The 25921-nt window shown below is 40.6% G+C and overlaps 1 protein-coding gene across 1 annotated transcript; it reads left to right on the top strand.

Moving 5' to 3' along the window:
- Positions 1 to 6116: 6116 nt before the first annotated feature.
- Positions 6117 to 25620, top strand: WEE1 (WEE1 G2 checkpoint kinase). Its single transcript, XM_081334141.1, has 11 exons — positions 6117 to 6862; positions 13081 to 13289; positions 15319 to 15385; positions 15481 to 15653; positions 16470 to 16591; positions 21416 to 21562; positions 21926 to 22021; positions 22109 to 22194; positions 22365 to 22535; positions 22628 to 22773; positions 24161 to 25620. The coding sequence occupies exons 1-11, from the start codon at positions 6278 to 6280 to the stop codon at positions 24309 to 24311; spliced, it is 1953 nt and encodes a 650-aa protein (XP_081190267.1). The 5' UTR covers positions 6117 to 6277; the 3' UTR covers positions 24312 to 25620.
- The last annotated feature ends 301 nt before the right edge of the window (positions 25621 to 25921 follow it).

Here is a 25921-nt window from a genome sequence, read left to right as displayed (position 1 = left end):
TACATCTCCTTAACTTTTCTATCTGTTATTAAAGGATACTTCCAGATGATTCAGATTTTTTTAAAACTCAGTTTTCTTTCTGACATGATGTGAAAGCAGTATTTTCTATCTTTTCCTGCCACCATAAATCTATTTATGCTTAGAGAAGATTTGGACTCTGGTTCTCTCCAGCAACAGTACTCTCTGTAGTAATACCAAATAGCTAGAGAAATAGACAGGGATTTCTTGGTGTACTGTTATTGATACAGAATCCAGTGCAGTAGGGCCACTCTAAAACAAATTGCATAGGGTCTGAGAGATGGTTAAAACTGTTCTGACAAAACTTACCTTCTCTCCAAGCTCCAAACCTAGATCATGTGTGATGGAGTAGTTGGTCGAAATTTCTTCCATCAGATGAGAAATCCACCAATTGCTTGTCCTGCAGTAAACTGTAAGAACAATAGCAGCAGAATCTAGCCAGGGATGGGATACGGAAGGGAAGTGTTCTGTAAGGAAGGAGTTAAGGTTTTAAACTAATGGAGACAGTGTCAGACCATCATCACGCAAGGCCCATCTCTTTTGTTTGTGGATGCCATTTTTAATACCACTTTCCAATCTTATTACTGGGGCAGATAAATTGGCATACTTTGTGCTGCTTCCTGGTTGTCCAAGAGCCTTCAACAATTATCTTGGAGAAGCCACAGTGAGATCAGTCCAAATATGTTGCAAGTGCCCCATTACTGCACGTTGCAGCCCGCCCATCATTGGCCGTTTTACAGGCTGCCGTGGGGTGCCGCCAGTTGCTGTCGGCCGTTGTAATTCGATCGCCTGCCTGATCGAGCTGTTCCGCTCGGTTAGTTTGAGTCCGGGAGCCTTGCCTCCTCGCCGCCTCAATGTCCTCTCTAGCACCGCCCCGCTGTCATTGCTGGAGCTCATTACGGGCTCCACCGAAGCCTCGGAGAGTCCTGTCACCCATCCGGGCTAGGGAACAACAGCCCCCTGCAGGGCCCCATGCCAAACTCGCACCCTTTGATCTCCGCGATCAGCTGCGAGCGGCCATCTTCCAGGAGGCGTGGCAAAAAAAAAATGTTAGCAACAAGCCCAACTGAGCCCCAGGGCCACACCTCAGGAGGAGGGATTCACTTCCGCCTATCTGTACAATAGTGGTCTCCCGCAGACATAAGGTCTCCCGTATAACTACCGCCACCCTACCGCCCCTGCCCTGAGCCCGTGGCCGATGTAACACACAGAAACCCAGAGGGCAAAGCTCAGTCAGAAGGACACCTCCCTCTGAGCCCAACCAGGTTTCTGTAATGCATGCCAGATCCGCGTGTTCCTCCTCGATCAAATCACGGACGAGGGGAGCCTTGTTCACAATGGATCTGGCATTAAAGTACACCAGCCTGAGCTCAGGGGCCTGATCCCTCTCACCCCCAGATAAATGGGTACAAACTGGAGGGTCGGAGCACGCCACCGCTTGAAGACAGCGGGGGCGCGATCCCAGGTGTTGATATGACCCTCCGTGTAACCGCCTGCTGCCTTTTTCAATCGTCATGGGGATTTGAAACCCCACCCCAATGCCACGGAAACCAGGAGACCCCAACCCTAACCCCATCTCGCCGGGAACCATTTCAGGCCTGGACTGACGACCGGTTGGTGGGGTACACCCCAATTCCCTCCCAACCCTACCATTCCCCCCCTCCCTAACCCTTTAAAACAGCCGGCTAGAAAACATTTTAGGGGCCTCTTAATATATCTCCACCAGAGGCCCCTATCTATGCCCAACCACCTCTCGGGGTCCCAACAATTGGGCCCGTCCTTAAGGGGATTGGAGGAAAAGGCGGCAGGTCGTAACCAGGAGGGAGGTGCCCTCCTGAGGGCATACAGGTCAGCACTGGAGTAGCGCAAATGAGCCATATAATAATAAAAAATATCCACATAGGGCAGTTGTTAACAAATGGGTAGTCAGATGGTATTAAAATAATATCAAGATGACATTGATATTGAGTCCGGAAAGTACCTCAGGTCCACCAATCCGGCTCCGCTCTCACCTGAGCCGGAACCAGGCAAAGAAAGCCCAACCGCCCTCTCACTACAGCTGGGCATCCAACCTGGGGTGGACAGAGTACGGGCTACTGGGATAAACCTAACCCAACTGGTCTCTCATACCAGTGGGGTGGTTGATGACCAATCCAGAACCGCCCTCTCACTGCGGTCAGGTCCCAGGTCCATTCCAGACTATCAGTAGGGAAGTCACAGGAGCAGGGGCATAAACCATATCCAAAAAATCAGCATAAAATTAAAGATGAGCAGATTAGCAGAAAGGACCCGGGTCAAAACACCACAGCTATAGTTCCAAGACCACTCCACAGCCGAACTCCAGGCCGCTGTTGTCACCTCGCTGCTTCTGCTGTGGAAAGGGGGGGCACCGTGCAAAAAAAAACAACTGCATCCTGCTCCAACCGGGCATTAAAACGCAGCCGCAGCTGATCTTCGGGCCACCATAATCCAAGGCCACTGCTGCCATTCTGGAGGGGAAGGAATATCTCCATGCCACAAAATGGCGCCCGCCAGCTGGACCAAGGCGCTGGACTGGGCCGCGGCTGATCTTCGGGCCGCTAGGCTGCTGCCACCATTCCGGGGAGGGTGGGAGGTATCCACACCACAGAAAGCGCCTGCCAGCTGATCCAAAGCGCTGGGCCGGGCCGATCTTCGGGCCATCAGGCCGCTGCTGCCGTCGTTCCCAGAGGGTGGGAGGTCTCCACGCCGTAAAAAGAGGCATCCGCCAGCTGATCTAAGGTGGGCCAGGCTGTGGCCGATCTTCGGGCCGCCAGGCCGCTGCCGCCATTCCGGGGGGGGAGACGTCCACACCACGCAAGCCAGCTGATTTAAGGTGCTGGACCGGGCCGCAGCCAATCTTCAGGCCGCCAGGCCGTTGCTGCAGGCAAATGATTCATCTTTTAACCCAGAAGAATGGAAGAATGCTAGAAAACAGCTCTTCATACTTTTCCCTTTTATCTGTTCCGGTATCTTTAGCTGGTATTGTTTTTATTGCTCCACATGTAGCTTTTTTTCCCCTTTGGTGCCAGGTTTTGACTCCTGAAGACTGCTTGGACTAGTCCCTGCAGTTTTCTTGGCAATGTTTTTTGAAGTCATTTCCTACTGCCTCCTAAGACCCAAGATCACTAAATTAGCTTTTTGCCTAAGACAGGACTAGAGCTCACTCTCGTGGTTTCTAGCTTGGTCCCTTAATAGTACATCAGAACTGCTTTCCAGTTTGTTATTACATTCATAATTTTAAGCTTGTAATCTATGCACCTGTATGTTTCCTCTTTCTTGACTAGCTCCCTTGGGAAATAGCTCCCAGGGAACTATAAAGCACAATTTAAGCAAGGCTGGGTTTGGATTTGATCAGCATACAAAAAGTGTTTGGGTAATTTGTAGTTTAGTGTATTGTACATACCAAGTAATTGGGTTAATTCAGCAAATCATGGTTTAATTAGCCTAGGGGGTTATGTAAACACAAATGCAATTCCTGAATTCCTGCAATTCATATTGAAGTTTTGCTAAGGTACGAAAACAATTGAAGTCACGTGTTAATCGCAGGAAACACGGTTCAGAATATGGCTCAGTCTTTGACAAATGCTTCCATGCAGTTAGAAAAAACCTAATTTTTAATTTTCTTGATTTATACAGCAACCTAGCAGTTGGAAAGCACGTAAAAAATGCAAGTAGAAAAATAGGGACCACTACAGTGGGAAGGTAACAGTGTTCCGTGCACCTTTGGCATCTAGTCATGCCAGCCACATGACCACGGAGACATCCTCGGACAAGTGCTGGCTCTTCGGCTTTGAAACAGAGATGAGCACCGGCCCCTAGAGTCGGAAACGACTAGCACACATGTGTGGGGGAACCTTTACCTTTTAATTAAGCTGTGGCTTAGTATGGGATGAATAGTTACTTAAGCAGAATTATAAATTTATAAACATGCATGTGCCAAATTTTAGATATACATTAATCTTTATTGTGATTGGGTGAAGGTTGTAAACATTTCAAAAATGAATGCAGAGATCAGTGATTATCACAATAGCCATTTTCAAAATACATGTTGACAATTAGGTATTTTTCTTTGGTATTTGATTTTAAACAAACATATATTAGAATTTCTGATATGTTGTTCATGAACAGACTTTTAAAATCAGCCATAGTTTATCTTCAGAGACAAATGTAAAAATGTCTTAGATTCTGTATATTATTTTAAATCTGGGATTTGTGTCCACTGAGCCCGTTTTAATGTTAAATCAAAACATGTTTTACATTTGGAGTTAATTTGAAGACAAACTAGTGACTTCACTGTTGAACTGTAGATTCTACTGTGTCCAGCCCTCCTCATATGGCCAGGCTAAACATGGGGATGGGGCTGGTTTGTTGCAAACTTTGGTCTGGGTTCTTTTTTCTTTCACGTAGTTATTTTAGGTGCAGCGACTGTAGAGAAGGTGCAGTGGCTCATCGGCAATGTAGCAGGAAGCAAACGATGCTGGAGACATGACAGAAGACAGCCGTACATTCCAGTTCAGTCAAAACCCATCTGGGACCATCATCTAGACTGCATTTTGTAAATGGTGCTTTCTCAGCGCCCTCTTATAACAACTTGCATTTTATTTTCCCCGGCAAGCCTTAACCACCATTGCCCCTTGAGGCCGCTTTCGGCTCGATTTTTTTTTTTTAAAAAAATTATTATTTTGGCTAAGGAATCTGACCGGGGCGCTGCCTGTTCAGGCAGGCGAAATTGTCTAAGAGGTTTTTCTCCTGGCAGTCTCGAGCTTCCGTTTCAGCAGGAACGAAACCCTTTAAACAGCTCGGGGTGAGCAACAATTCACCTGCGGTTAGCCGTTTGGAGGGTACATTTATCACAGCGATCCGAATTCTGACTTAACCGCAGAAAAACCGTTCTGGCTGCTGTTAGCAGTTTCTGTGAAAGGTGGGAGGCGGGAAAGTGCAAGAAAACAATTAATTAATGCCAATGCTACGGTCAACAGACGGATGCCCGCGACTGCAACCTCGAGGAACCAGGAAAAATCGGCGTAGAAAGCTGGGTAAAGGTCTGCGACGCTACAGGGCGGCTCTTTGTTTTTGTTTTTTTTTCACAAAGAGAATTAGGAGAGGTTAACGTTGCAGTTCGATCAAGTCGGTCTACCTCCGGAGTTTCGCGCCTCATTGGTTTCGAAACGGATCGACTTCAGTGTAGATGCGAGGTGAAATCATTCCAGCCAGATTGGCTATTTTTGGTCACAACGTGAGGCTCACTGAGCTAAAACGAGCGCTGATTCAGCTTCTCGGGCTACGTAACTGTTTGCCTCGGGCAAAGCTCATCCGAAAGGAAAGAGGCCTTAAATCAGGGGTCTTCAAACTTGGCCCTTTTATGACTTGTGGACTTCCAACTCCCAGAATTCCTCAGCCAGCATGCCTGGCTTAGGAATTCTGGGAGTTGAAGTCCACAAGTCATAAAAGGGCCAAGTTTGAAGATCCTTGCCTTAAATTAAAACAACTGGGAGGTTGATGACACATAATGTTTTTAACTTTTGTACCTTTGTTTTTTAATCACCCTGTAAACCGCCCTGAGTCCTTCGGGAAAGGGAGGTATATAAATGTAATAAAATAAATAAGTAAATAAATAATGACTACAACGCGTAGTTTCGGGCCGCTTCTAAGAGGCTGGGATTTCCGTCTGAGTCAGCTCCCGACAGCTCGAGGACCCACTCGAAATCCTCCTTTTTATCTCCCCGGCGCGCTTCCCCCACGATCAAATACTAAACTTCCAGCCACGTTTACGCCTTTCCAAGAACTTTCCCCCTTTCTCTCAGGCGGCAACCCCCACCCCTCCCCCCCCACCGCACGCACACTCACTCACTCACTCACTCACACGCGCGCACAAAATAAACCAACCCCTCCCTCTTTCACCCCCCGAATTCGCGCCAAATGGTCGCTGATGTCATCGCGTAGGGCCCCGCCTCTCGCCGCTGGTGTTTTCAAACGGAGGGGGGGCGTGCGCGATTGGCCAGTGTGACCGGCACGTGACTAACGGTCGCGGGAAAGCCGCGGAGTCTGAACGGGCGATTCCGCGGTCGGGCGGAGAGCGCCGGAGGTGTTCGGGCGAACTGGAACCTGGTCGGGCGACCGTGTGAACCCGCCTCGCCGGAGGAGAATCTGACCGCAGGGGGGCAGGATTTGGCCTGTCGAGGTGCCTGTCCGAACGGAAGCCTCGGGAGGGACGAAAATAGCGTGTACGAGCTCAGCCATGAGTTTCTTGAGCCGGCAGCAGCCGCCGCTGGCCACGGGGGCGCGGCGCCTTACGGTCCGGAGGGCTGCGGCCCCTTTCCGGCAGAAGCTACTTTTCCCGGGAGGTGGAAGCGACTGCGAGGAGGAGGAAGAAGAGGAAGAAGGCGGCTACGAGGAGGAAGAGGAGGGCGGCGGCAGCGGCAACAGCACCGGGGAAGACTCGGCCTTCCAGGAAGCCGACTCGCCTCTTTCGGTCAGCCGTACCCCGGCTCGGCGGGAGCCTCAGCCACCGCGTACCCCCGAGGAGGTCGGAAGGAGGGAACTGGCCTCGTCCGCGCTCCCGGGGGAGGAAGGGGACTCGTGGGAAGAGGAAGGCTTCGGCTCTTCCTCCCCCGTGAAATCCCCCGGAGCTTATTTCATGGCCGGCTCGCCGCCGCTGAAGGGTCCTCGCCGTTTTTACGGCCAGGCGTCGCCACCGCGAGCAGATCCAATCCGCTGCCGGGAACAGCCGAAGCCCGCTTCTCCTTTGCCCGACTACCCCGGCACACCGCCGCACAAGACCTTCCGCAAGCTGCGCCTCTTCGATACTCCGCATACGCCGAAGGTGAGCGGGCGCGAGGGGAGGGGGTTTGGTTGGCGGGGCAAGGCCCCGAAGGGAAAGACAATGGTGAGGTGGGCGGAACGCAGCCGGTGGGCCGACAAGGAGCCACCTTCCTTCCTTCTGCCGGCGGCGGCGGCGGAGGAGAGCACGTGGACGTTGGGTGGGTGACGTGCGAACCTCGGGGCCAGTTTAGGTGGTCGATCCTCCAGCCTGGCGGGGTAGATCCTTTGGGCTTCCTCCCTGACCTCTTTGGCCTTTGGTGTGGTCAGAATAATAAAGTCAGGATTGTCTGGTTTGGAAAAAAGAATTGTTTTCAGGGAAGACGGCAAGAGGCGCTCTTGGATTCACTGCCACGCCCCCTTTCTGTCTTTTGTCAGTTTTTCTGCGGAGGAACATTTCAAAGGGATTATATCCATTGGTGCCAGACAGGTTTAGAGCGTTTCACTGCGGGTCCTTTTTGCTCTGTTAAATGTTAGGAAGAGAGAGAGAGAGAGAGAGAGAAGCTGACCAATGCCAGCCTCTGTGGGCAAAGGCAAAAGGCAATTTCCCAGAAATTGAGATGGAATTTTAACCTTCAGTGTATTCAGATGGATTTTCCTCTTGTGTGGGTGGGTCACGTTTCGCACATACAGCTTCGCTCAGCATGTATTTTAATGTCCTACGTGCCGCTTTACCTGTAGTTTGGTATTTTGCTTGCAGGTAGCGTTGTAAGATGCAGACAAGCTCTGCTAAAGACAGTGGATTTGAAGTCATCAGGGGGACCTTTTAAATTCTGGCAGCCCTTCATTTCTCAGTTCATATATCAATACCAAGAATAAGAGCATTTTTTTCCCCCAGTGCCAAACCCTTGTATCATATTTGTTATGTAACGGATTTGCTTGCCTGTTACAAGAAAGTTGGCATCTGGGTAAGGCCTGCCCACAGATTGTCAGTTAAAGATTATGTAACCTAAAATTTGTAACAAAATAATTTTCCCCCACATTGTGAAGTATGTGGTAAATCCACTACAATTGACTTTAAAAAGTACTCAGCCTTTATGATCCTAATGCTGACCTGGTTTGCTTAGTGATTTTGGAATGTTTACTTTCCTGAAAGAAATCAGTTCGAGGATCAGCAACCTTGAAAAGCAAATCAACCCTTTTTAAAAAAAAGAATGAGAAAGTTTTGTGATTTTTCTAAGCAAAGAATCTACTTCTAAAATGTATAAGGTTTTCATGAAAGTTTGTGAATTTTACATTATAAAGAAATCTGAGAGATGTAAAGCTTTAATAAATGTCAATTTTGAGACCATAATTGCTTGTTCTCAGAGTGCTTTTTATTAAGATATAATGGTCAAGTTGTATGATGCTGTAGAATCAATATTTTTATAACTGAAGTTAATTTTCTGTTTATAGTTTATGTATCAAACCCTCTAAATTACAGCATACTATGAGGCTGCCTTTCATATTTAATGTTTTGCTGTCAATACTGTATGCATAAAATAATGTATATCTTGAAAATGGAAGGGCATTTATTAGATATTTATCCCATCTTTATATGTAACTCAAAGAGGTGAACATATGTAATAACTTTTCTTCCTTCAATTTTCCCCAGAACAACCCTGTGAGGGGGATTGGATAAATAGTCACCCAGTTGGCTTTCACGCCTATTAAAATAATATGCCAAATGAATTGTCAGGAAATATAAGTATGATTTTACTATAATAAGACATGGCTTAACTGAATTCTAGATTGGATTACTGAGGTATACTGTATTCAGGAACCTATGAAGAATCTGGGAAAAATTTAGGTGTATAGAAAGACAGTATGTGTTTTGTGAAGATTCCACTGGAAATCATAATCATGTTTTTATAAGAGCTTTTGCTGTGAGTTTCTGAATCTATATAAATGGTTTGAGTTTAGGATATCAGTTACTTTTGCTCCTATGCTGCCCTAGATATTTCAAGGCCTAAAACAAGGGGACTGCAATCTTTTTCAGTGGTGTTGTGATACACATTTTCTGTATCAGGGCTTTTCAACCAGTGGTACAGGTACCACCTGTGGTACATTGGCACTGGCAGGTGGTATGTGACCATCCTAGAAAAGTGGCAGGGGAGGGGAATGAGCTGAACCGGTGGCAGCACCACTCAAGCCTGAGCGAGAGATGCTGGAGCTGCAGGGCTGTCAGGGCTCAGTGGAAGCGCCAGGTTCAGCGCCAGGCTCCAGCTGATCCTGCCGCTTCTGCTGAGCCCAGAAGAAGCGCCAATCACAGTGTCGCAGGGTCATGTGAAGTGATCAAAACCTGCTGCAACCACCCAGCAGATGGGGGGGAACAAAAACCAAACACCCCCACCCCACCCCCGCTGCCAATCCTCAACAGAAATGCTTACAGCAATGAAAACCTCGGACAGGATGAAGAACGCCACCAGGCGGGCAGGCAGGTGTCTTGCTTGGCTGTGGCTTGGGGGGCACTTTTTTCAGTGCCATTGTAGCTTTGAACAGTCACTAAGCGAACCTGTACATCATCACTTTTTTCCTTTTTTTTTTGGTCATCAAGTTTTTGACAGCTTGCTAGGCAACTGGTGGTACTCGGATGTTGCCATATCCTAAAAGTGGTACAATGGGTGAAAAGGTTGAAAAGCCCTGTTCTATATGGCTTCTTTGGTGGCTGTCACGAGTGGTAGAACTGAAATATGGAGGTTTGAGTATTTTGAGGAGTCAAATGCTTGTCCTAAGACCTAAGCTTTGCAGAGGCTCTAAACATCTATTTTATGCCCTAACTTCACATATACTAGGTATAAAGGACAGTGTTAGTTTTCTGGAAAAAAATTTACTTGTACCCAGTTTGGGAAATCACAAAGATTATTGGAGATCAGAGTTTACCTACCTCAGCCATAACAGTGCCAAGGAGATAATTCATGATGTTCTAACAGACAGGGCTAGGCTGCATATGATGTTGCAATTTCCTCTTCTCTGTAGTCTCATTAAGTTTGTGAAATAATCTATTTCTGAGATTTGTCAAAGTCTTTGGCTAAGTCTTCATTCCTGAATTTATTCCTAGTTTGTTGTTGGTTTAATTTTTGTTCAAGTGGCCCTTTATTGTACGTATAGAAAACACTATAGTATAGAAGAGTTGTAATAAATGTTGACCACACTCAAAACAACTATTCCTGTACAGGTGTAGAATCTAAAAAACACCTGAAGGGCTAAAAAACACCATTCTGTAGAGTTTAGCTAACTGCTAATAATCATAAAATGACTATATAAGTGAAAATTATGCAGTAATCTGATTTAACATAAAGCTCATATTATGCATAGGTTAGAACAAATCACTCTAGTTTGGTTTTTGCTGCAATTATAAGTCACAAATTAGATTTATTTATTTAGCGTATGGCTGGTCACACAGAATTAAAAGCACTTCATATTTACAAGTTAGAACAGTTAAAACAATTTTTTTTAAAAAAGAAGCAATTATAAAACCTAAGAGGAAAACAGAAATAAAATTAGATATTTTTAAACCACTGTCAAAAAGGGATCAGAACTTAATGCATTGATTTTGCTTATGGGAAGAACATAGCAATCATGTAAACCTAAAATGTTGCAACCATCATAAATGCATGCCGATTGCCAAGTGCCCAGGAAAACTGATGGTCATAAGCGCAAGAACTGGTTATAAGTCACTTTTATCAGCATTCTTATAACTTTGAATGGTCATTAAATGAATGGTCATAAGTCAAGGACTACCTGTAGTGCATTTTGGCTTATCTAAAAAAACTAAGCTGTTTAGCTCTGTTACTTGGATAAAGACTCACTGGGATATTCTATAATTAATGGATCTCCTGTATTGATACTGTTGGGAATTCTTATATTTGTTGCTTGCTACATCAATTTTTTATATTTATTAAAGGAATCAAAGCTTCAGTAAGTAGAACATACATAGAAGAAATATATACATACAGGTGTGCATCCATTTTCAGCCATGAGTGGATTTGTGTAGAATCAGAATATGTAATCTGATTAATACTGTATGTATTTTAATTTTACTTAAACTGAGAGGGCTCTGAGTTGTAACATTTCTTCTAGACAAATTGTTACTGACAGAAGAAATTCGTGAAGGTTAGAGTATATAATTATTGCTGGAAATGTTAGATTCTTGTATATCAGTTCTGATTTTCAATATGGGCATCTTCAAAATGAGAGAGAAAAACTTTCATATTTTTTTAAATTCATAAGATTAGTTCTTGTATCCCTTCAGCTATTCTAGGTTATTTGGTTAAGATGAGTGGAATCTTCTTTCTGTGGTTCTGAAAAATAATCATATTAAGTTCAGCTGGAATTAATTCAGTCACTCAGGACATTGAACTACCCACTCAACAAGATCAGTAGAGCCAGTTCAGTTTCCAGAGAGGACTTATTAAAAAAGCAGACAACAGAAGAACAGAACACCACTAGTTAACTATAGCTCAAGTTACTGAATCACATTATGAATAAATTACAGCCTATACTAGACAATGACACTGCACATTTTCTGGTACTGATTAACCCATGCTTACATATGGATAAAGGGACGCAGTGGCTCAGTGGGTTAGGACACTGAGCTTGTCGATCAGAAGGTCAGCAGTTTGGCGGGTCGAATCCCGAGTGCCACGTAACAGAGTGAGCGCCTGTTACTCATCCCAACCTAGCAGTTCGAAAGCACATAAAAATGCAAGTAGAAAAATAGGGACCACTACGGTGGGAAGGTAACAGCGTTCCGTGCGCCTTTGGCGTCTAGTCATGCCGGCCACATGACCACGGAGATGTCCTCGGACAAGCGCTGGCTCTTCGGCTTTGAAACGGAGATGAGCACTGGCCCCTAGAGTTGGAAACGACTAGCACGCATGTGCGGGGGAACCTTTACCTTTACATATGGATAATCACCACATTCTCCCAAGCAACAAGGAACTACAGGAAGAGAATGCAAGCATGTACACACCTTGCAACATACCTGGTGTATACTTTGGTCCCATTTCCACACCAACAAGTACACCCACAAGATGAGGGACACTTTCACTTGTTCTTCCTCCAGTGTGGTATATGTTGTCATTTGCCAGCAGTGTCCCTCTGGATTCTGTATAGGACAAATGGGCAAGCTTGCGCAAAAGAATTAATGGTTACAAGTTTAATATCAGGACTCAAAACAAAAAAAAGTATATCGCAGCATTTTAAACTGCCCAGGAGACTATAGCAGATCTCAGTGTGACTGTTAAAGCAGAACTTTAACAGCATCATTGAGTGAAAACTCCCATGCATCAAAATGTTTTAGGCAATGTCAGAAGATCTCATCAAGCAGCGTGAGTTTTTTAACATGTAATTAATCACTGATGTGGTACTTCTAATCTGTCCCCCTCTATCTTTCCCCAACTTAGTCTTATATCAGGCCACTTTATGCATTTGTTGAAGTAAACAGCAGCTCATAAAAGCTATACCTTTTAATAAAATTTGTTAAAAAATACTATTAGTACTTTTTTAGTCTTTGAAAGTTTGCCAAAGTTTGCTAAATATTTTTATTTTTGTTTGTTGAGATAGATACTCTTATTGTGGAAATAATACCTTACATTTAACCATTAGGAATAGTGATTAGGAATTCCATCCAATTCAAATAGAACAAGAAGGTGAGAATAACATTTGTGAAGGACATGAATTCCTGTAGCCAAGTGTAGAAACGTGACTGGCAAAATCTGCCACATGTCCAGAGGGAAATTAAATGTTTCAGTAGGGAAGGCAGACCTTCTCCACATGCCTTATCAGCCAGTTGCCCATTTATATCCTGTTTTTTTTTTATAAGCCTCTCTTACATGGCAGGATTTTCTGGTGAAAAAACATTACAATTTTATTGCCCGCTAGAAACTTTTAAAGATTTAATACTAAGCATTATTGATGGCTTTTACACTGTGTCTTGGCTTGAGTTTCAAGACATACTGATAGAAAATGATTTATCTGCCTGCTAAAATAGCTAAAACAATAGGTTTGATTGTACCTTAACTCAGAAAATATCTGCATATTCCTCAGTATTTCTTACCATAATGATTTGTTTTGTTCATTGTCAGAGGAGTTATGCATTAGGAATAACACCAGGAAGCCAATTTATGCTGTAGTGTGTGTCAGAAAGAGAGCACAAGGAAGCGGTTTACGACAAGAATATGGATGTATTACATTTTAAATGCTCAATATTTTGTTAAATATGTCGTATTGGTTTTTCAGAGTCTCCTTTGTCGAGCTGAAGGAATGGGCTCGAGTTCAGCTAAACTTCGAGGTGGCTCTCTCTTTATGAATGTTGGAAAACTAGTAAAACAGGAATGTGATATGGGACAAGCCCCTCATGTGAACATTAATCCGTTTACTCCGGATTCTGTCTTTCTTCAATCTTCAGTGGGACAGTGTCGAAGGAGAAAGAGAACACATTGGAATGAGTGAGTATCACAACTGATCTTTGATATATCGGGGATATTTTTAAAAAATGCTATTAAAACCATTAGTTGAGATCTTACAAAATATAATTCTACAATTTAGTGTCTTCCAGATGTGTTGCACAATCTGTATTATACTTAACAACGGTCTTGGCTAATCTAACCTGCTATGTATATATATTGAAATATAATTCTTACAATTGCCAAAATCCAGAAAATGGATTTTGTCCATAGGATGTTACAGATTCATAGTGAACAATGAGTAGCAAATAGGCTTTAAGAATGTGAGTGGCAGTAATAGAGAATTTCTGTGGTTGTCCGAAGGGATAAAAATAGCTGCTTAATAGAATTTTAGAATTAAAATAGATATGATTTGGATTGGTTTGGATTATTATGTTGTATTTTATTTAAACCCTAATCTATGTACATGAGATCAGTTATAACTGGATTTATACATTGCACTAAATCGAAACGGTTTGTTAACAAATTGTTGGCTTAATGTATAAACCTAAGCATTGTTTATGACATATGTGAAATCCCTCATTGTATATTAAATCATGGTTTCAGTATTCAGATTATGATTTATAGCAAAACATTTCAAACCATCTATGTTGAAAGTAACAATCACTTAGAGTATCTTTACAATGACCGTTTTGGTTTCTATTAAGGCACAGTAAAGGAAAGTTAAATAATAGTTAACAGAACATTAAAAATAGCCCTTAGTTTATGGAACATAACAGGGATTTCTGGCTAAACTGGAATTGATATGGACCCCCTCCCCCCAAAAAAAACCCCTTAAGTTCATGAAGCTAGGAATGATACCCAATTGGCTTGAAGAAATATTATTATTATTACCAAAAATTGATTTAAAACCAGAAACCTTCCTATTAGGGATTATTAGTGATAAATTCAGCAAAGCATCTTTTTACTTACTATTGCATATTTTAACCGCAGCAAGATTGGCTCAAAAATGGAAAAGAAAGGAAACACCCACTGAAGAAGAAATAATAAAATTCTATCCTGCGGCGAAATGGACAGGTTAACATTAGAGATTTAAAAAAAACTGAAACAGTATTATTAAATTTGGAAAAATTTGTACAAATGGTTAGAGTTAAGGAGCAATGCTGAGATGACTATCGATTGATTAGTTGATAACTCAGAGACTTTTTACTAGCACCTATACCAGGACAGAATGGAAAGATATTTATTTACAATGTAGACGACTGAAAGATTGTTTACCAGAAAACTTACAGATGTTATATGTACATTTTGTGATATTCTCTCCCGTCATAGAATGTATTTTTCTTTTCTGTTTTTCTTTTTGTTACATAAGGTAATACTAATAGCAGTGTTGTAGTCAGGGAAGTTGTAACATGTCCACTTTTGTTTTTAAATGTACCTTCAATAAAAATTTTCAAAAAAAAAAAAAAAAGGAATGATAGCCAAAACAAAATCATTATGTAAAATGTGTCACTGTTATCAAAATTGCTGCATGTTTAGCTTCTTTGCTTTATTGATACCATGATTTTCTATGTTTACTCTAAGCTATTATCTCCACTGATATAAAGATAAAGAGATGTGGGATATTTATATCAGGAGAAACTTACTGATTGGTTCTTGGTTAAAAATTGCTAGTATAAGTGGACTTAATTGTTTCAGAAAGAAGCTTAGGTTTTTCTCTATGGATCAGATTTCTATTTTTATTTATTTTAAACAAATTCAAAAATAAATTGCATTTTGTTCAACTTATATTCCTATTCTTTGGGTTTTTTTTTTAAATAATTCCATTCCTCACTTGACTTTTTCACTGCTTCACAGAGATATTTTACTCTGATCAAATGCTGTGGTATCAGCATAACACAGTAAGAAACAATTCTACCTCAAGGAGTGAATTTCATTTAAGATTCTCTGTTCTCTTCTAGCATTATTCATCCTCTATTCATCTTGCTTCTGGATGAATGATATATTACTTAGAAAAATTTCTTGGAAAGTTAAGATTTCACTGTATTTCTGTATATTTTTATATTTTTAGCTCCTGTGATGAGGACATGGAAGCAAGTGATGGAGAACTTGAGGATGAAACTGTCAGACCTGCCAAGGTAAAATAAAAGAAATTCTATAAAACCACTTGTTTCTAAATAAATACATTTCGGTGACAGTGAATTTAGTAGTGTTTATGTCTATGCGATTTTAGCGGATCAGCATAACAGAAAGCAATATGAAATCACGGTATGCCACAGAATTTCATGAATTGGAGAAGATTGGTTCTGGAGAATTTGGTTCTGTATTCAAATGTGTGAAAAGGCTTGATGGTTGCATCTATGCAATAAAGCGATCTAAGAAACCATTGGCTGGCTCAGTTGATGAGTAAGTATTAGTAACAATTTAAATGCAAAATATTTTGTGTTACGTTTTGCTTCTGTGCCTATAATTCATATAAAAACCTATAATAATGTTTCTATAATTAGGTTAATGAATTGTTTCTACTTGAAAAAATGCTGTATAGTTGTGCATACCATTTTTGTATCAAAATAACATAGATCCACTAATATGCAGTATTTGGAACAATCCTAAATATAACTGAATCTACAGTAGCTCCTTTCTAGGGATGTTCAAAATGTTCCATGAACAGGTCAGTCACTCAGATGTTTGGAATGAGGTAATGGAAAAGGGCAAGGTTGTTAGTAGTAGGTAAGGAAGTTGTCTGGAAAGATTGGGGCAGGACAGTTATGCCGATTGTGCAAGTTGCAATTAATGCAAATTGCAGTTCCTAAGCAAAAGGAACGGTCTAGAAAAAGTAGGGTTAGGAGAAGACTGGCAATTAGTCTATTGGAAAAAAAATAGGAACAAAGATAAGGAGCCTTGCTGTATTTACCCCATTAGACCTTTCCAGATTTTGTTCTGGGATTTGGTTTGGCCAGACCATAAAGTACCTGAAGTGGTCCAGGCATATCTTTAACTCACCATTTCTTTGCCTCATGCAAGAAACATTGTCTCCTGTACACTCCTATGTGTTTAGTTGAAGTTTTGCCTAAATTGCATAACTCAGTTGCATTATGCAGAATAATACAAAAATTATTACAGTAGTGAAATGACCAGAATTCTGTCTCTTTGATAACTTAATATTTAAAAATAATAGCTTAATGCTTTGATGAAATTGTATTCTTTTTTCCAATATGATAGGCAAAATGCTCTTAGAGAAGTTTATGCTCATGCAGTTTTGGGACAGCATTCACATGTAGTTAGATACTTCTCTGCTTGGGCTGAAGATGATCATATGCTTATTCAGAATGAATATTGTAATGGTAAGTAAGGCTTTGTTCTAACAACTGTGGAAAAATAACTATAGTAGGTTGTTAAGCAAGTGGCTTAGAAAGGTAAATAGTATATTTATTGCCTGTTATAGATTTGTCAATCCTTGTTACTTTAAAATAAAAACTTTTTAAAGAAATATAGTAAGAATTTAGGATTTCAGTTTCAGTAATTTGTATAGGTGTTTGGGTATGTAATTACAGTTATGACAGAGCAGAACAAAAATGGGAGAACTAAGATACATTAAATCACCAAAGCTGAATTATAATAAAATTATGCATATTAAATAAAATGAGATAGGAAGCTTTACTTTCAAATATTAAAAGACAAACTTTTCTTCCCCTGAGCTAGAAATAGTTGTCTATTTTGCTTGATGGGTCTATAAATATCTAGGCTGATTATCTCAAATTTCCTGACTAAAAAAATAAAAATTGAACTAATATTGTACTATTGTTGTTGTTGTTAGCTGCGAAGTCGTGTCCGACTCATCGCGACCCTATGGACAACATTCCTCCAGGCCTTCCTGTCTTCTACCATCTTCTGGAGTCCATTTAAGCTCACGCCTACTGCTTCAGTGACTCCATCCAGCCACCTCATGCTCTGTCGTCCCCTTCTTCTATTGCCCTTGATCTTTCCCAGCATTAGGCTCTTCTCCAGTGAGTCCTTCCTTCTCATTAGGTGGCCAAAGTATTTGAGTTTTAGCTTCAGGATCTGGCCTTCTAAAGAGCAGTCAGGATTGATCTCCTCTAGGACTGACCGGTTTGATCGCCTTGCAGTCCAAGGGACTCGCAGGAGTCTTCTCCAGCACCATAGTTCAAAGGCCTCAATTCTTTGGCGCTCAGCCTTTCTTATGGTCCAACTTTCACTGCCATACATTGCAACTGGGAAGACCCTAGCCTTGACTATGCGCACTTTTGTTGACAGGGTGATGTCTCTGCTTTTTAGTGTGCTGTCTAGATTTGCCATGGCTTTCCTTCCCAGGAGCAAGCGTCTTTTAATTTCTTGGCTACAGTCCCCATCTGCAGTGATCTTGGAGCCCAGGAAAACAAAATCTGTCACTACCTCCATTTCTTCCCCATCTATTTGCCAGGAATTGAGAGGGCCAGATGCCATGATCTTGGTTTTCTTAATGTTTAGTTTCAACCCAAGTTTTGCACTCTCCTTCTTCACCCGCAACAAGAGGCTCTTTAGTTCTTCTTCACTTTCTGCCATTAGAGTGGTATCATCTGCGTATCTTAGGTTGTTGATATTTCTTCCAGCAATCTTAATTCCAACTTTTGATTCATCTAGCCCTGCCTTTCTCATGATGTGCTCTGCATATAAGTTAAATAGGCAGGGCGACAGTATACAGCCTTGCCGGACTCCTTTCCCAATTTTGAACCAATCAGTGGTTCCGTGTCCAGTTCTCACTGTTGCTTCTTGACCCGCATATAGGTTTCTCAAGAGACAAATAAGATGGTCTGGTACTCCCATCTCTTTAAGAACTTGCCACAGTTTGTTATGATCCACACAATCAAAGGCTTTAGCATAGTCAATGAAGCAGAAGTAGATGTTTTTCTGGAACTCCCTAGCTTTCTCCATGATCCAGCGTATGTTGGCAATTTGATCTCTAGTTCCTCTGCCTCTTCGAAATCCTGCCTGTACTTCTGGTAGTTCTCGATCCACATACTGCTGAAGTCTAGCTTGTAGGATTTTAAGCATGACTTTACTAGCATGAGAAATGAGTGCAATGGTGCGATAGTTTGAACATTCTTTGGCACTGCCTTTCTTTTGAATTGGAATGTAAACTGATCTTTTCCAATCCTGTGGCCACTGTTGAGTTTTCCAAATTTGCTGGCAAATTGAGTGTAGCACTTTTACTGCACTGTCTTTTAAGATTTTGAATAGCTCAGCTGGAATACTGTCACCTCCACTAGCTTTGTTGTTGCTCAGCTTTTCTAAGGCCCACTTCACTTCACATTCTAGGATGTCTGGCTCGAGGTCAGTGACCACCTCATTGTGATTATCTGGGACGTTAAGCTCATTCTTGTATAGTTCTTCTGTGTAATTTTGCCACCTCCTCTTAATCTCTTCTGCCTCTGTTAGGTCCCTGCCATTTTGGTCCTTTATCATGCCCATTTTTGCATGGAATGTTCCCTTCATCTCTCCAATTTTCTTGAAAAGATCTCTGGTCCTCCCTATTCTATTGTTTTCTTCTATTTCTTTGCACTGTTCATTTAAGAAGGCATTCTTATCTCTTCTAGCTATTCTCTGGAATTCTGCATTCAATTGGGCATATCTATGTTTTTCTCCCTTGCCTTTCGCTTCCCTCCTTTCCTCAGCTATTTGCAAAGCTTCCTCAGACAGCCATTTTGCTTTCTTGCATTTCTTTTTCTTTGGGATGGTTTTGGTTGCTACCTGTTGTACAATGTCGCGAACCTCTGTCCATAGTTCTTCAGGCACTCTGTCTATCAGATCTAATTCCTTAAATCTATTTGTCACCTCTACTGTATATTCAACAGGGATATGATTTAATTCATACCTGCGTGGCCTAGTGCTTTTCCCTACTTTCTTCAGTTTAAGCCTAAACTTTGCAAGGAGAAGCTCATGGTCTGAGCCACAGTCAGCTCCTGGTCTTGTTTTTACCGACTGTATAGAGCTTCTCCATCTTTGGCTGCAGAGCATATAGTCAATCTGATTTCTGTGTTGACCGTCTGGTGATGTCCATGTGTAGAGCCGTCTCTTGGGTTGTTGGAAAAGAGTGTTTGCTATGACCATCGTATTCTCTTGACAAAATTCTATCAGCCTGTGCCCTGCTTCATTTTGTACTCCAAGGCCAAACTTGCCTGTTATTCCAGTTATCTTTTGGCTTCCTACTTTAGCATTCCAATCCCCCATGATGATAAGGACATCATTTTTTGGTGTTACTTCTATAAGGTGCTGTAGGGCTTCATAGAACCGGTCAATTTCATCCTCTTCAGCACTGGTGGTTGGGGCATAGACTTGGACTACTGTGATATTGAATGGTTTCCCTTGGATTCGAACTGAGATCATTCTGTCATTTTGAGGATTGTATCCCAGTATTGATTTTCCTACTCTTTTATTGACTATGAAGGCTACTCCATTTCTTCTGAGGGATTCTTGCCTGCAGTAGTATACCTGATGGTCATCTGAATTAAATTCACCCATTCCTGTCCATTTTAGTTCAGTGATACCTAAGATGTCGATGTTCAGTCTTGTCATCTCTTGTTTGACCACGTCCAGCTTTCCTTGATTCATGGATCTTACATTCCAGGTTCCTATGGAGAAAAAATCTTTACAGCATCGGACTTTCCTTTCACCACCAGACACATCCACAGCTGAGCGTCCTTTCGGCTTTGGCCCAGTCGCTTCATTCTTTCTGGCGCTACTAGTACTAGCCCTCTGCTCTTCCCCAGTAGCATATTGGACGCCTTCCGACCTGAGGGGCTCATCTTCCAGCGTCATATCGTTTTGCCTTTTGGTACTGTCCATAGGGTTTTCATGGCAAAGATACTGGAGTGGGTTGCCATTTCCTTCTCCAGTGGATCACGTTTTGTCAGAACTCTCTGCTATGACCTGTCCGTCTTGGGTGGCCCTGCACGGCATAGCTCATAGCTTCATTGAATTACGCAAGCCCCTTCGCCACGACAAGGCAGTAATCCATGAAGGGGATTGTACTATTAGTAACTGACTAATGTGATTCAGCTTCAACTGAAACTGTAAAATTAAATATTGGAATACATTTTCTCTGCTGCTAATTCTGTTTTATATTAATTGTGAGAGACCAGTTATATCCCTCTAAAACAGATATATTAAAGCATCATTTTTTTATTCCACAGTGGAAATGTAGGCTCAGCTTACAACAGCTGACAGTTTTGGCTTCATATGGAAGCCAAAATTATAACGTCTCCCTGTCTTACTACTACTTAGTTTTCTGGTGAGCATGCCACAGTTCTGCACTTTGCTTTCCATATTTTTTCTTTGCCTTCTGCTTCAGTGATATATTTTAACAATAAGCAGGATTTCAGCCCAGCCAATGGAAAAAGCACATGTGGCATCTATGAAGCATCTATTGATGCATCTGTAATGTAAAATAACATAAAATAGAGGAAACCTTTGAAGATTTTGATACAAAATTACAGACTGTACAAGCATACTTGACTCTTAATTTGCACAAAGAGAAATGTTTTCTTTGCATATCAATAATTGTTAAATATTCCAAATGTTTTATATACATTCACAAGCATCATTTAAACAAAATCTAGTAGGTTATTGTTAATATCTCCTTATTTCATATGAGTTAGAGAAGTCTAAAATAGTGGGTTTTCTAGGAATGAATGAACTTTTATTGTCAAAGTACAACCATGTATACACTGAGAGTGGATTATTAGTTTGTAGTTCAGTCATTCCAGTTCATAGTTTTGGCTTCCACACTATTATTAAAAAGCATTTGATTGAAGTCAGGCTTATTTATATTTGTGTGGATTTTGTAATTAAGTTCATTGTGAACTTGTACTTTTAAAAAGTATAGATTTTTTCTAACACTATAACAAATATTCCTTGTGCTACTTGCATCTAGAGTTAGCATGCATATAAAATCTGAACTATATAGTTCCTATTCCTTTATTGTGAACTCAATAAAGTACATGTGCTTGGAGCTGTTTGGAATAGAGTGGCATAGAAATACCACAATAAACAAATCCATCCTGTATGCCTGTGACTTCTATGAAGCCAAATATTTTTAAGAACAATCATTAAATATTACATGCTAAATAGGATGTTTTTAATCCTTTAATGTGATTTAATTTTATATGCAGGGGGTAGTTTAGCTGATGCTATAAGTGAAAACTATAGAAATATGCGTTACTTTGGTGAACCAGAATTGAAAGATTTGCTACTACAAGTTGCTCGTGGTTTAAAGTACATCCATTCAATGTCACTGGTGCACATGGATATAAAACCTAGTAAGTACCATAAAATCTGATGTCTTCTGAATTGTAAGGATTTAATATTTTCCCATAATGAACATATATGTAGTATCAAAATGAATAATGAACCACACCTTAGCAACTGAAACTTTTCAAATCTAACTACAGAATACAGTGCAAAAGTTCTTTTTTGAAATATGTGGTTGGCCAACTGTTGTGTTTGTTTTGAAAATATTTTTGTGGGATTAAGTTCGCTTGCTTTTTTAAAAATTTGGCTCCTTTTCAAGGTAGCTGTTAATACTAGTGTTCATTACTCAAAGAGGCACAATAGAATTTTACCTCTGAATTTAATTTATATTTATATTTTGATACATTTTTTATAATTTTATCCCTTGGCAGGTAATATCTTCATATCTAGAACCTCAATTCCAACTACTACATCTGAAGAAGGAGATGAAGATGAATGGTCATCTAGCAGGGTTGTTTTTAAAATAGGTAGGAAATAGTAGAAATATATCTATTCATGCAAACCTTTTTTAATTTTGAGAAAGTAATTTTTTATCCTTTACTGTTTTAATAAAGGTGATCTTGGTCACGTCACCAGAATAGCCAGTCCTCAGGTGGAGGAAGGAGATAGTCGTTTTCTTGCCAATGAAGTTTTACAAGAGGTAATGCATTTTTAAATTATGCCAAAACAACTAACTTTGAGTATCAAACTTGCCTAGATTTATAGAAGAAGGATTGTTTTAGATTTCTATCCTATGAATAAAGCTGGAATGTAGGGGAAATTGTCTAATCTGGTATCTTCTATTTATGGCAATTATTTTTCCCCCCCCAGAACTATAATTACTTGCCAAAAGCGGATATTTTTGCATTGGCATTAACTGTGGTATGTGCTGCTGGGGCTGAACCATTGCCAGCCAATGGGGATCAATGGCACGAAATTCGACGAGGAAAACTACCCAAAATCCCACAAGTCCTTTCTCAAGATTTGTTAGACTTGTTAAAAGTAAGTTTAAGCACATATAGCAATAAGCTACGTTATTTTCTCCATATATGAGGACGAAAACGGTAATCAAACGTGCCTTTAATCTATTTCAGGTTATGATACACTCTGACCCAGAGAAAAGACCCTCAGCAGTTGCTCTAGCTAAGCATTCTGCATTGTTATCCACTGCTAGAAAGAGCGCTGATCAGTTGCGAATAGAACTGAATGCTGAAAAGTTCAAAAACTCTTTGCTGCAGAAGTGAGTTTCATCTATACAGTGCCTATTTTAGTTTTAGAGTACCGAGGAGTAATATTGATAGTAAACACCCGTGCCACAAAATAAAGAGGTCTACAATTTTTCTGAAGCATTAATAACGTAGGGATCTGAAATATTAACATCAATATTTTGGCTTTAGAAATATAACTTAGGGTGCCAGTACAGAAGGAATGAAACCGATTTCTAAGCGTTTAAAGATAATGTGCTCACTTGCTGTGAAAAGAAAAGGGACGTCTTTTTTTTCCTGCAAGAGGCATGTTTATATCACCTTTTTTTTTTAAAAAAAAAAAAAGAATGATGTAGAAGATGAGCAAAAGTCCATCCTGGCTTCCAGCCTTGGAAGATGGATGGTTTCCTAAAGTAGTTTCAGTGCAGTTGATGAAATCAAAATTCAAAGATAATTTACAGAATGTAAATGGAATACTATCATCAGGAGGAAGATAAGAATTCAGTGAATGTTCTTGTTCAGGGGTAGGCAACCTTGGCTCTTTTATGACTCGTGGACTCCAACTCTCAGAATTCCTGAGCCAGCTGTGCTGGCTCAGGAATTCTGGGAGTTGAAGTCCACGAGTCATAAAAGAGCCAAGGTTGCCTACCCCTGTTCTAGTTGAATGTGAATATTATCTATATGAGTGGCATGCCAGAGCTGGACTTGTTTAAAAATTGGGAAGGAGTTCTGTGTAGAGTTCTGCAGATATTTAGATCTCTGGAGGTGTAGCCAGGGTGATTTGACTTTTGGACTTTAGTGGTGGATTAAAATAGAAAATTGGTTCTTGCATATCATCCTTCTTGTGAAAAGTGGAAGGATGAATACATGAGTTGGAGGGCAATAATCAGGGTTTTGTATATTGGAATAGGATCGATCTGAGAGGATTATATTGAGAGTGATAGGAAGGGATCCTTGTTGGCTACTCTGTTTAAATGGCCAGGAAGGAATGTTAATTGTGTAAGAGAATGGTGGGTGGTTAGGGTGAGACTGAATATGTGTGATTTGGGACGTTCTAGTATTATTTATTGTGTATATGGATAGTGGAAAGTATGATTCAGAGCAGTTTTCTCCTGAGGTGGTGTGCACAAGAGAGAGTAAAATTGGTTGTGAAGAGTCAAGGAAGATAAGATGGGGATGCTACAAGAGTTATTCCATAAGAAGAGAGATCAAATTAAAGTTGGTGTGAAAAGAAGTAGCACAGCCCAAATGTACAGAGTGTTGTGAATTGCTCCATTTCCAATTTATCATGTTGTAGAAGAGGTAAAATATGTAGCAATGCCATTTATGTTATACCTTTGTAGCAGATTCTTTTAATGATTTTAGATACAATTTCTACACTGTTATCTGAAGGGAAATAACAGATTTTTTTACTTTTTGCAGGGAGTTGAAGAAAGCACAAATGGCAAAGGCAGCTGCTGAGGAGCGAGCACAGTTTACAGATCGAATGACAACTAGATCTACAGCACAGAATAGAATTGCTCGTCTTACTGGGAAAAAAATGAACCGTTCAGTTAGTCTCACAATATATTAATGATTCTATTTCATAAACTGAGAAAGGAAGGTAATTGATTTATTGCTGGATTGAATTAGGAACAGAAGAAAGGAGTCTGTTTCTAATTTTCTATTTAATCACTGTCAATGGTTTTATAAAGAAACCTTATGCAATTTGAATTTTACAAGACGCAGTTAAACAATTATCTTTTTCTCTGCTTCTCCCAATATTTAGAAGTTACGTTCAAGATCTTCATTTGCTGGAAAAATAGCCACCGCCAAGTGAAATGGATTTCTCCTCAGTGTTGTGCACTCCCTAAATTTATTCTAGAGGGATTAGGATTGGGAGGGAAGGGATTGTCATGAGTAGATTTGGGAGGTGTTTTGTGGAGATGAAGAAAGGGCGATCCCAATCCACAAACGAAAGCTGCTCAGAGAACACTGGATGGAGCCACTGCTGAACAGGCTTTTGACTATAGTATAAATTATATCATCCAGAGCCAACCATTGGAATGGTGTGCTGCTTTTTTAGTTTTAATGCGTTGTTAGAAAAGGCGTTTTACTGATAATATAAAGAATTACTTTATAAATTGCTCCATCAGGCATGGAGATAAGAAGTGCCATGGAGAAAGTCTAAAGGACAACAAGCCAAACCATACCTGGTGTCAGGTAAATCTGTTGGGAATTTTATTCGTGGATTCAACTGGGAGCACTTTGTTAGGCATTGTTGCAAACCACAGGGGTAATCTTGTGGATACATGCCATGTGAAACTGCTGCTATTTTTAGTTTGTCTTGCTGTAAACTGTAGCATTAAAACAATCATTGTGTTAGTGGGCTTTCTTTTAAAAAATTATGTGAAAAAATACCAGAGCTGCTCTAGTGAAAGCAGTTTCCTTTGAAGCTAGTGTACTGTGTACAGAGACAGCACACCAATTTTATATTTGAATTACATTATTAGTGTAAATGTCTTTTTTATAATTGTTTCTAATAAAAGTTGTCAAGTTAATCCCTCTCCCTTTTCTACTTTCTCTTCCCCCCTCTATTAATATGTGAATGTCACTGTTCATGTTTTACTATTTGTACATAATAAGTATACTGTTTTTAACATTTTTCAAAATAATTGTATATAGTTGTTACATTGTACAACATAAAAGCTGTAGTTTGCAATTTCAGAAGATGGTATTCAAATTTATTTCAATTTTAGTTAAAAGAATAATATAATCAGTACCCAAATAATCTGTTTCAATATTGCCAAAATAGATGCTATCTATTACTGGCTCTTTGGTTTCAACCAGTTTCCTACTTGAATGTTTCACTCTGTTTTTAATTAGCTTGAAACAAAATATTAAAGTGCCACTTGGAAATTAACATTGTCTTTTTTACGGGAAAGTGATCAGTTACGAAGATTAAACATTACCATTCTAGAAAAATATTCCTAGGTCTGCTTAGGCCCATTGATGCAGTCCTGCTGTTCTGGACAGTGTCTACTGAGTTAATGCTTGATACTTTTGAAGCAGGATGTGACTTTCAGTACTCTTCATCCTGGATGTGTGCCAGTGCACTTTACATACCTCCTAAGTTGGATATATGCAGGTAATAATAAGTTGCCCTACCAAGGTTGTCTCTGATTAGAAATCCTAACTTTCATA

This window comes from Vipera berus (genome assembly GCF_964194415.1).
Source record: "Vipera berus genome assembly, chromosome: 1".
NCBI lineage: Eukaryota > Metazoa > Chordata > Lepidosauria > Squamata > Viperidae > Vipera > Vipera berus.
The sequence above is the reverse complement of the archived record's forward strand: the minus strand, read 5'-3'. Positions and strand labels throughout refer to the sequence as shown.

Excerpts from the sequence above, each read along its gene's own strand:
- WEE1 (XM_081334141.1), top strand. The coding sequence starts at position 6,278 with ATGAGTTTCTTGAGCCGGCAGCAGCCGCCGCTGGCCACGGGGGCGCGG. Across the intron at positions 21,563-21,925 it reads GCACATGGATATAAAACCTA|GTAATATCTTCATATCTAGA; the intron begins GTAAGTACCATA and ends ATCCCTTGGCAG. Across the intron at positions 22,022-22,108 it reads CAGGGTTGTTTTTAAAATAG|GTGATCTTGGTCACGTCACC; the intron begins GTAGGAAATAGT and ends GTTTTAATAAAG.